Source organism: Silurus aristotelis, assembly GCF_946808225.1.
Source record: "Silurus aristotelis genome assembly, chromosome: 10".
Lineage (NCBI taxonomy): Eukaryota > Metazoa > Chordata > Actinopteri > Siluriformes > Siluridae > Silurus > Silurus aristotelis.
In genome coordinates, this window is record NC_139583.1 from 14,193,162 (window position 1) to 14,205,392 (window position 12,231).

The following is a 12,231-nucleotide window of genomic DNA, read 5'->3' on the forward strand; positions in this document are numbered from 1 at the left end:
ATCAGAGAATATTTGTATTCAATGTGAATTGGTTTATGTAAAAGACATTTCAAACTTTCTGGACATATATTTATTATTATGTCTTTGAGGCAAATATTCACTGAGATTCGGGTTGTTGTTTTTATGTTTGTGAAGAATGATGACAGAGATGGCAGAGAGCGCCCCCTGTCTGTTAAAAAGGAATTTGCGTTTGAATTTTGACAGCCCTAAATCTATCTCTTCTTCTTCTTCTTCCTCTTCTTCTTTCGGCTTCTCCCATTAGGGGTCAACACAGCGGATCATCTGTCTCCACACAACCCTGTCTTCTACATCTGCCTCTTTATATATATATATATATATATATATATATATATATATATATATATATATATATATATATATATATATATATATATATATATATATATATATATATAAAGAAAATATGATGATCAGGTGATCAGGAATGTCTCTAGAAATGTCTTAGTCATGTTGAATTCCCACCTCTGGTTTTAGCCTTGCGTTTAGTTAATATAGACCCTCTTTAACTGATTTTATTTTATTCTGATATGATGTATTTTCCTGTATATCAAGTCATGACCAAAGTGTGTATGTAGGTACATTTGCTATGGACAACTTGTCTGGACAATTAATGCGTTTTATTTTCAAGTTTTGGTATTTTTGTGTCAATGTTGACATGTCTGTATTGGTTCTGTTTATTTCATATGAAATAAGAAAAATTATAATAATTGTGGTAATCTGGAAGTCATGTCTCTGGCTTGTCATTTTGACCACAAAATTGTGCCCTCACATTAAGTGGGTTCCTGGACCCTAATAACAGGGTGGTGTAGTTATGCATTACATCTATCCTGCTAGAATATTATTAACACCCCTACATTCCGGCATAGTTAGGCATAATTTAAAATGAACTAGTATATTAAATTACCGACCCCTACACAATACACAAACAGCTGCACAATAATCTAGCTTTTGCATTGCAAATCAAGCAAAAGTAATGGAATAGCACTAAGTTTTAGAAAATATGTGTAATGATGTATAAAGGTTTGGAAACCCTGGAAACTCGTTAATAAAACCAGTCTAAATAATTCACGACTAGAACTAATTTGGTTCTCAAATTCAAGTCACTGATTCAATGATCCTTTCGCTGTTTAATTCAATGTCTGCATTTCTTTCTAAAGCTGCTGTTGTGTGAAACTTATTATTCATTGTTATTTTATCACTCATTTCAGTTGATTTAATACTGTCCAAATTTAGTTTTTTGTCTCTTACTGAATACTCAGTAATTATTCTTATTTATATTGATAGTAACATGTAGCAAAAGATCAGATCATTGGGGGATGGGACCTTGGGGCCCAGAGTACAAATTAGCCAGGGGGCCCAGAAACCTTAGCAGTGCCCACTGAATCCCAGTGACGTGGACACAGCTGAAGGCAAAATGCCATCGAATTCTTAATAAACAAACCTTATCCAAATTTAGGTGACCACTTTGACTTCAAGTGCAAGAAGAGCAACAGCTTTGTTATGCATTGTAATTTGTGCTTCCGAAGTTGACTAAACTAGCAGCTTAAACGTATTGTCATCAAACCTGCGCAAGCATGTTAAGGCGAGTTACGCGACTCACGGGACACGATGCGGAGCATGGTGCACGGCCAGATTGTTTTGTCAGAGGTATCACGATGTAAGGCCAGATTATTCTGTCAGGGATCTTGCGGGTGACTAGGTGAGTGAGGACCCAAATGCAGGATGCACACAGGGAGTAAGAAAAATAGAGGCTTTAATAGGGCAAAAATAAAGTCCAAAAAACAGTCACAGGCGAACAGGGCAATTCAGGGAGAGAACCAAAACTAAAAAGCAAAAACAGTCCAAGATTTAGAGAGCCGGCGAACAGAATAATGAAGGGCAAAAACACAAACCAAAAACCAGTCCAAAGTTCAAAACCAGAGGCAGGGCAGAACAGGTGTCAGGATCAGAACCCTAAATGGTTCTTAGTTTGTTTTATCTGTTGCCTGAAAAAGACTTGTTTTTTTTTACCTAGGTTATAATGCTAAAGATGTCCCATTAAAATGACCACCTGTTTAAAGTAAGTCAGTATATGAGGTCATACACTGTTACATAAAATTTAACTGTGACTGTTAATGTGCTCGATTGATACACTGCCTAGGCATAAATACCCCATACAAGCCCACTTCAAAACTTGCAAAAATAGCACTTTAATTTGTAAAGGTGTTCCTTAAAACAATTAGTAGAAAAAATTTATATCTCTTTGTCTTTTTTGAACTACACTAGAATCCCCCCACCCCACGCCCTCTGTTAAATAAAAAGCAACTCAGTAAATTTTATTTAGAATACATTTTCAGTGAGCTACTTTTTACTTTTACTTGAGTAGATTTTTAGACCAGTAACTTACTTGTTACTTGTACTTATGCAAAATTTCATTGCATTCACTCATTTTTCTTGAGTAGAATATTTGATTACTCTTTCAAACTTTGAAAACAAGCCAGTTAAACCTCATACCCATGATTAGAAATTGTATGCATACTTTTATTTAGGAAGACCTGTTTTTCTTTTACATCTGGTAATTTAATTATTTACAGGTTTCTAAAATATTTGAACATATCTAAATGATGAATCATCTGTATTTTTATATGCATGTCACTGTGGCTACTCACGCCATACCAGAAATAAGATTTGTTTTGTGCATGCATGAAAACACTAAAGAATCCAATTCGCATTTGTTTAATTGGGTTTATTTGTTTGCTTTTGGTCAAATTCTGTGTCAGGTCTGTTTGTTGACCGCATGAACATTTTGCCTTTTCCCAAACTCTGAGACTGATTATCAATTTTTGTACCATTGCCACTGTGTTTATTACACAGTATTTCTCAAATGATGATGTTTTAGGTCATATTTAGGTGGGTCTATAACAGGATTACTGATCGACTCTACCCCCTTGGACTTTTATTTAAACTCCACCCTGGCAGGAGAAGTTGCTACAAGCTACTGTACAAGATACACAATCAACAACAGATAATTATTTAGAATTTATCTTATCATTGATATTTACTGACAGAAAGAAAACATACACAGATACGCCACTTTTCTCTTAACATTGACTATATTGTGTTTCATGCATATGTGACAAATGAAGACCGAAGGCTGTTCTCTTTATTGTATGGCATAATTCATGATCTGCGTAGCTGAACCAGAGTGACATTTGCCAGACGCCCAAGGACACTTGCCCATGCCTGCTGCTGACTTTCTTGCCTCTTGTCGTGGACCTGATAGGCTGAATAGATGATACCCAGGAGAAGCGTCTCAAATTTACCCTGATTAAAGGACTGCTCCTCCTCTTCTAGCATGACCAGCAGTTCTTCCATTGCTAGCACAGTTTTAGGTATATCATCATTTATAAGGCTTAAGAAAACCCGCCCCTGCTTCATAGATGCCATTTCTTGGTCTCGTATTCCAACGTTGTTGTCTTCATCAATCACAAGTCCTCTCAATAAAAACTAGGATAAACAGAGTATTATTAATATAATATTGTTCTTATACATTCTTTAACATTTCAAAATTGTTTTGAATACAGTATAATCAACTTTTGTCTGTGTTTGGGGGAATCATCATGACCATGCTCCAGTACTTTATTAGCTATTCGTTAGATAACCCCTAAAAACCTAAGCAGTTAAGCAAAGATTTTTATAAGTACCCATTTCTGCAATATAGACCTTTAAGGCTAGAAATCTAATGGATGCTTTAAAAAAGCACTAAAATGCAAAAAAAAACTATTTTGAAACATGCAGCACAACGTCTAATCCTGAAAAATTGTCTTTCATTTTAATCATAACAATACTTAACTCTATTAATATCCTACCTCATAAATCAAGTTGGCATCACTGACAGTGGTGATTAAAGTTGGGCTTGTTGGACTTCTTACTTGTGAAACAGCCAATGCATCTGCACACAGGGTTTGTTGATAAATCTTTTTAGACCATTAAAGTTCCATGATGCTGTCAATCAAGGAACTACAAATGTAATAAACATGAATAAGTATTTCATGCAAAAATAATAAAAGGTTATTAAAATGGACACCCGATATTTCTTTTATGCAGTGAAATTGGTTAACATATGCAGTGAAATGGGTTAACATTTACCGTCCCAATTTAAAAAAGGTCAGTAAAAATACTATTTAGCAACGTTGTAATAATTAGAAGACTGATAAATTCAATTATTATTTATGATTGATTTTAATTGAGTTAATTATCTAAACACTAAAACTGTTTACATTCACTGCTGAATTACTATGGCATCACACATTGGCGGAGTCAGAGACATGCCTGGACAATTTTGGTCTACAGCAGGGGTCACCAAACTTTTTGAAACTGAGAGCTACTTCTTGGGTATCGATCATCTTTAAATTCACACCAATGACAAAATTTTTTTCAGGGAACCACCAGCTACACCTCCCTCCAAGGCTCTAACTCTCACTCAGCCTCTCCCTGCTCTAATCACCTACACCTGTTCCCCATTACCTTTCCGCTTTATAAGCTCCCGATTCCACCTCATGCATGGTCGGTCTTCTCGTTGCCATGAGAGATCTACCGGACTTCCTACCACTAGTATTCCACGTACTTCCATGCTTCTGGCTTTGCTTCAGAGGAAGCGCTCACGATAGGTTTTCCTTTAACGTTTCACATTGGTGATCATCCCTGGACTACCCGCATTACGGATCCTACCCGCTCTCCAGTTTATACCCGCATTACGGATCCTACCTGCTCTCCGGTTTATACCCGCATTACGGATTATACCCGCTCTCTGGTTTGTACTTCTCCTCAAGCCTCTGCCTTGTATATGTTCATACAAAATAAAGACAAGGTCTTTAACCATACTCCGGTTTCCGACTCTTGGTGAATCTATGACAGATTTAAAAAAGAATAGCAACAAAAAATTTTTTAATGCAGCTCACTGGTAAGTTGCGCTACTGTGAGCTATTTTTAAAAAAGGCCCACGGGTTGGTGACCCCTGGTCTACAGGAAGTGATGCCGTTGCAACGAGACCGTGATTTTTTTTAGATGCGTGAGCATTCTTGAAAATGAAACCACACACACACCTATGTATAACAGAGTGATAGTGGTTAAAATAAACCAATGCTTGAGAACACAAACTGTCGTGGACTTTTGCCTGTACACCTTCTGATCGAGGTTGAGGATTAGATGTGCATCTGCACACAGACATCTTAACAAATTGGTCCTTAGAGCCGGATTCAACATCTCATTGTCAGGCCATCTCAGAATTATATGTTGAAGAACAGTAGCGTCTCTGTCCTAGCAGGATTCGAAGGATCCCTGTACATCTGAATGACTTTGTGCTTACTTCCCAACTACGGCAGCTCATTCCACCCCATATGCAGGAGAACTCGCAGCATATGTATGTTGGTGAGACTGTCTCCGCATGTATTGAGCTTCTACCCCTGATAGGCTATGGACTGAGCAGAACACTGAGAAGACAATGTTATGTTGATTGGAGAGAGTATTTGGAATGTTCAAGAGCAAATCAGAGAACTACAAAGCACATTACAAATGTCTCGAGAGCAGAGCAAAGTTTCACCACGCATGTATCATGGTTCAAACTACTCCCATGCCGCAGGTGCTGGGCATCAGAAGTCAGTACCTCACTTAGGCAGGCGATAGCAGTCCATACAGCATTGTACTGCCTGCTTGCCGCTTCTTTGTGCAGACAGGAATCCCGGCTACAACAGCCTTATCTCAGCCCCAAAGTCAGCATCCAGTCCAGAAGCCACCAAAGTTACTATTGCAAGCTCAACAACCCTTGTCTTGTCCAGCCTCTGTCCCTGTTACTGGGCATCATATATCTGCTCTAGCAGGTATGATGCATCTAGCATATGTTGATCAATGGCCTGGTGATCTTCAGCAGACATTTCAGCCACAAGTCCAGTCCTTTGTACAACAGCACATTATTCTGAAATCACCTATGTCCACAGTGTATGTAATAAAGATAATAAATAATAATTATAAACGGAAATAATGTAAGTTATGCATTCTTTCTGTGCAGCCCAGTACCAATTGGCCCACGGACCGGTGCTGGTCCACGGCCCGGAGGTTGGGGACCACTGCTCTAAAGCACAGGTTTACACATTTGAGAGATATTCCTATTAAACCTTTCAAGGATGTACAGCCCATGCAACTTATTGGTTTTGATTACCCACATCTTATCACACCAACAGCATCAGTACTCCTTGGCCCATTATGCATTCCCATTGCAGTTAGTACTGCTGGACATACTTGAATAAATGGAGACACGCCCACAGTGCGTCTTCTTGGTGTTTACAGTGGTTCATCCACCAATCTTACAATGCGTTGCTGCTGTAAACAGGTTAGACTGTAGGCTACACTGCAGCCAAAATTAATTCATTTTAAAAAGTAACGGACAACAAACCATACGGTAATGGGGTTACTTTATTTAAAAAGTAATGCGTTACAGTATTAGTTACAGTCAAAAGTAACTGCGTTACAGTTACGTGTTACTAGTAACGTGTTATTGCCCAACACTGGTAGACATACTTTACTTTTAGTCTTTGAAAGACATCACACTATCCAAGCAGGACAGAGATCCTCTTACAATGCTGGAGACAAAAACAGAGAGAGTGGAAGTAAATGGAGTTTCTCGCTATGCAACTCCTCTTCTTCACAAAGCGAATTCTGAAGTCTTGCATGCAGATCCAGAATCAGTCATGGCTCTACTAAGGACTACTGAATGCTGCTTGAGCCTTTGCTGTGCTTCTTCTGGAGAGACCTGAAAAGGGAGAGAACCCCTGACATCGACAAGTGGCATGTTCTTCTATTTGGCACCACATGCAGCCCCTGCTGTGCTATCTATGCCCTCCAGCGTCATGTCAACTGATGCACGATCCGAAAGCTGTGAGCTATGTCTGACTGCAAACAAGACAGGCCCACAAGAGTCTACACTCGGGCTTGGACTAGTGGGAAATCGCCCACTATCCACAGAGGAGACCACCATGAGCAACATTTATAAAGTGTTAGCCCTTCAATATGACCCCCTTAGTTATATTTTGCCTTGCGAGTTAAAATCTTTGTTTAAGCTCCGTGGATAAACAAAACAGGCTGGGATGAAAGCATTGGAAAGGAGATGTTTGACAAATGGCAAAAGTAGACCAATGAACTGCAGTATCTTTCCAATGTATCCATGCCACGGTGGTAATTCTCAATTTGTCCAGAACATGTGAAGTATAAATTCGAGTTGCACGTGTTCTGTGATGCCTCTAAGCGGGCTTACAGCTCAGTGACATATCTGCGACTCCAAGATGAGGACGGAAGGATTCATACCTCATTTGGTATGGCTAGGTCTCCTGTTGCACTCAAAAGGCAACTATCCATCCCCTGTTTGGAACTGTGTGGCGCCCTTAGACGAACCCGACTGGCTAAACTCATCCTAACCAAATTTACCCTACACATTCATAAAACTATTCTCTAGACAGACTCCACCACAATTCTCACATGGATCAAATCGGAAAATTGTCATTACCAGGTATTCGTTGGCACACGAATTGTGGAAATATAGGAGTTGACCAGGTCTGATAGTAGGAGATATGTGGACTCAGAACTAAACTCTTTTGATGATATCAAAAGAGGCATAACAGTTTATGAGCTCTCTAATGTATGTCGGTGGAATCAGGGCCCTCATTTTCTTCAGCAGTCACCAGAATACTGGCCAAAACAACCAACTTCATCCTCGACTGATTAGAATAAGATAAAAAAGCTTTTCTTCTGTGCTCATGTCTTTCCTACCAGATACAGAGCAGCATGCAACATGGGCAGACTTAGTCCAAGCCACGTACCATTCTGCACATGGGGCAGTAGCAGCTGCCCAACAGATTGAGACTGAACTGCATCTTCTAAGACAAGCGCAACAGGATAGATTTCCGGATTAGGTCCATGAACTTCAGAATGGCAAAGCCATACATACTAACAGTAGGTTAAGCACCCTGTCACCCAAATATGATCAAGCCTTGGGAATAATTAAGGGTGGAGGCTAAGGAACTTGATGCTAATACCATACATCCTATCATACTGGCACCCGATCATCCCATCACTAAACTCATTATACATGAATATGACAACCGACTACTTCATCCCAGTCCTGAACGTGTCTTTGCCGAGTTGTACAAGTTCGGTGTACAGTAAGTTATGCTCTTGCAATGACACCAAGCATAGTTTGTTTAGATGTGTGTGCCTTCTTAAAAGCAAAACCACAAACACACCTACTGTATGTATAACAGATTGCTATTGAAAGTGGTTGGATGAATCAATACTTGAGAACACAAACTGTTGTGGACTTTTGCCTATCCACCTTCTGCTGGAGGATGAGAATTACATACATCTTAACAAAAATGATTCTTGTTTATTAACTAAAGTGTGTATAGGCGAACAAGGATGCACTTAATGCTGATACTTAAGACACTTCCTTATCTGTCCTCAATTATCATTAGTCAAAAGTCAGTGTTCCAATTCATCCCAGTAGGTTTTAATAGGGATGAGTTCAAAGCTCTTTAGCAGGCCACTCAAGATCTTTCACTCCAACCCATGTAAATCCAAACAATAACCTATGTTTGGTTTTTTTTTGTTTTTTTTGAGCTGGCTTTGTGAAGAGGGCCATTGTTGTTCAGGAACAGGTTTGGGCCAGCTAGTTCAAGTCAAGAGAAAATGTCATGCTTCCACATGCAAAAATGTTGTGGTAACAGTTTGGGGAACAATCACATATCAGCTGTCCCAATACTTTTGCATATAGTGTAAAACATATAGCCCTATAAATCGATTTAGTAAGTTATGCTCAATTCATAAGCTGAAATTCAGTGAGTGCTGACAAATGGCTGAGCCCACACTTGGCTGAATAACTGGGCAATGGAATGTTATGAATGCAGATTCAGAGTCATAAATGTAGCTTTGTTTTGATTAAAAAAATATGTAATCTCTCTTTTATATATAATGCCAAAATCTGAGGCACAATACAAGAAGCTACAGGTCATCAAATGACTGATCATATCCAATCTAGAAGCTAAAGAAAAAAATCAAGCCTGAGTTTCATGCATTCTGCCATGCCTTAGAACGCTGACAATAAAAAACAAAAGTTACAAATTAATAGTACCTGAATATGTGTGCCAAAGTTCCTTGAAAGCCACGAGATACAGAAAAACCTGTGCAAATTTAACAAGCTGCATTTTTCCAGACATTGCTATGGTATTTAAACATCAGCCTGATTTGAAGAGACGGAGTAAAGCAGAGGTATAAAATCCTCAGAGTGCCGAGTGTCGAGTGTCACAGTGGCTTTATTTGCTCTCACATTGCTCCACCTGCGGAAAACTCATGTATCATCCAACTCCCAGTGAAATGAAATACTGAATAGTTATAATCATGCAGTGTATTCAACCCCTCCACATTTTTCAGTGTAACAAACAAGAACCAAAACGGACTTTAGTGAGATAATGTCATGAAGATAAAGTACTGTGTAAAAGTTTAAGGCAGAAGAGAAAAATGCTGTAAAGTAAGAATGCTTTCAAAAATAAAAGGGTTTATAGTTTATTTTTATCACTTAAAACAATGGAAAGTAACTGAACAAAAAAGAAATCCCAATCAAATCAATTTGTGTTGTGAGGACTCTTGCATGCAATTTTTTTATGAACCTGGCAGGTAATTTCAAACATCTTGGAGAACCAAAAACATATCTTCTACGGATGTTGGCTGCCTCAAATTCTTGTCTCTTTATGTAATGCCAGACAGACTTGATAATGTTAAGTTCATGACTTTATCAGGCCAAACTGTCACTTTCAGGATGTGTTCTTCTCTACACTGGATAGTTCTCATTGACTTTGGCTGTATGTTTAGGATTATTGTCCTGCTGCAGAATAACTTTGGGGCCAATCAGATGCCTGATAGTATTGCATGATGAATAATCTCCATGACACCAATAAACCTGACCAAATCTTCAACTGCATTTCAAGTCTTGGAAATTTATTTTACAAACTAAAAATTTAATTTATGGTTTCAAATCTTTTGTTTTCAGTGAAAGTATGGCACTATGTTTGAATGTATACCAATAATAAATAAAGTACCATAAATTAATATGCTTGATTCGGTACTACTTTATTGTATACACAATCCAAAGAACACTAATAAATCTATTATCAGAAATGGAAAGAATATGTCCCAACATATTCCCACAATCCATGATATTTGACTGTTTAAATAATGATGCTGACTTACCCATAAGTAATGTATTTTATTTATTATTAAATCTTTCATTGTGATTGTTTCGTATACGGTAGTAATTAAAATGTTTTAATTGGGAATCAGTGGAAATAGTTTATTATTAAGAAAGGCTCTGTTCTAGTGACAAACTTCTGGCTGGGATTCCAAATCCCAGGGCTGTCTTCCATATACTCATATAAATATATATTTTTTTAAGATATACATTATTTAGATTGTTTCTAAATATGCATATATTAAAACTGCATTTGCACAGGGCATTGTAAAAAGGAGTTGTAAAAATCCTTAAATCTATTATTATACTTATGGGATACTCTTAGTGGTAGTGTTGCTGTAATGACAGGCCTCCACCACTACGTGGCAGCAGCGTGCTTAAACAAAACCCACATGCGAGTTCTCTGCCTGTCCCTAAAATCAACATATAGCAAGCAGGATTATGGATAAGCAAAACACGCTTCAGTGGAGAGCTGGCTAGTTGCATTTGAAAAGTGCAGAACCTCGCAAGTACGATATGTTATTTTACAAATAGTAGTTTGTCTTTTCCGTGTATTATTGAGCTATAGGGATTGTATGCAGACGAACTACAGCTAGCGTTAGCTACTTTTTTGCTAGCCAGTTCCTGATAGCTTGGTATGTAACAGGTTATGGTAGTAGAAAAGCCAATATGAGTGCAGTAAACAGTCAAGTTAATGAAAGACAAGGCAATTATTATTGTTTGCTACGGACATGTGGGCTTTTAACAGGGCTGTGTGTCTAATGCAGTGTAAAACAAGCTAGAACAGAAAGTAAAGTTTACCTGGCCTGTGTGTGTTGTACTGGTGTAAGGCGAAAATCGTGTTATCATAGAGGAGGATTCGATTCTTATGTCTGACCTCTTGCTGAAGACGCAGATGGATCAAAATATGTGCATGTTGGAGCTGCTTTTCCATAATGAATCATTTCTTGAGCTCATTAACTGATTTTCTGCTGCCATTTAATCCTGTTCGTGCTCATGGTAGATCAGGCAGAAGATACCCAGTGATGATTGTCAGTCAGTAGTAGGGCATTTTGTTTTTATGTGTATAAGGAAGTTATGGTTTAATGCTTAAGGCTCTTGGTGATCAGAAGGCCGGGGGTTGGAGCCCCAGCACTGCCAAGCTGCCATTGTTGGGCTCTTAAACAGGGCATTAACCCCCTCTGCTTTGCGTTGTATCATGGCTGACCCTGTGAACCACGTGCACACATAAGCACAGATAAATTCAGAGTAGCCTGTCCACCTACCTCCATGTTTTTAGGATGAAAATTCAGAATGTAGAGGAAACCCAAATGGACACAGACAGCAGCCTGAGCTCAGGATAGAACCAGGGCCTTGGCAGGACTAAGCATTGTGCCACCAAGATTACAATAATTTAGGATTGTATCAATGTTTGATGGGTTTGTGAATAAATGTTTGAGTCTGTCCTGATTATTAAAATTTCTATTCATTCTTGTTGTATTTTGACTTCTTTTTGCAACCTAGTTTACAGTAAAGTAATAAAGACGCGTTTGCCTATTTTAAAAAAGGTCTGTAATGTTTCCTCCAGACTAGGCAGCTGCAGCGTACATCAGATACAATGGAGGCGTGTGATGATGGGGGCCTCAGCGTGGGCTCTTCCCCTGTAGAGGAGAACTACTTCCAGGGATACACTTTTACAGATCGTTCACACTCCAGCCGGGTGGTCAAGAGCATTATGGACTTGTGCTTGGAAGATGGCTTGTTTGCAGACGTTACTATCACTGTGGACAGCAAAGAGTTTAACTTGCATCGCCTGGTGCTTTCGGCCCAAAGCAGCTTCTTCAGGTCTATGTTCACCTCGAACCTCCGAGAAAGTCACGATCGCCACATCGAGCTGAAAGACATCAGCGCACCTGTCTTTCAGCTCCTGGTGGACTACATCTACCACGGCACCATCAAGC

At 38.8% G+C, this 12,231-nt stretch overlaps 2 protein-coding genes across 2 annotated transcripts in view; one reads left to right on the top strand and one right to left on the bottom strand.

Moving 5' to 3' along the window:
* Positions 1-1,757: 1,757 nt before the first annotated feature.
* LOC310732005 (protein FAM180A) lies at positions 1,758-9,371 on the bottom strand. Its single transcript, XM_083552155.1, has 3 exons — positions 9,179-9,371; positions 3,870-3,952; positions 1,758-3,507 (listed from the first exon to the last, which is right to left on the bottom strand). Exons 1-3 carry the CDS (start codon positions 9,261-9,263, stop codon positions 3,181-3,183), a joined length of 495 nt encoding a protein of 164 aa, XP_083408281.1. The 5' UTR covers positions 9,264-9,371; the 3' UTR covers positions 1,758-3,180.
* A 1,272-nt stretch (positions 9,372-10,643) lies between these two features.
* Positions 10,644-12,231, top strand: part of kbtbd4 (kelch repeat and BTB (POZ) domain containing 4) — an 8,414-nt gene continuing 6,826 nt past the window's right edge. The window contains exons 1-2 of the mRNA XM_083552096.1: positions 10,644-10,800; positions 11,859-12,231. The exon at positions 11,859-12,231 is cut by the window's right edge and continues 119 nt beyond it. Coding sequence (XP_083408222.1) covers positions 11,889-12,231 — 343 coding nt within the window. The 5' untranslated portion in view covers positions 10,644-10,800; positions 11,859-11,888. The remainder of the gene's footprint in view (positions 10,801-11,858) is intronic.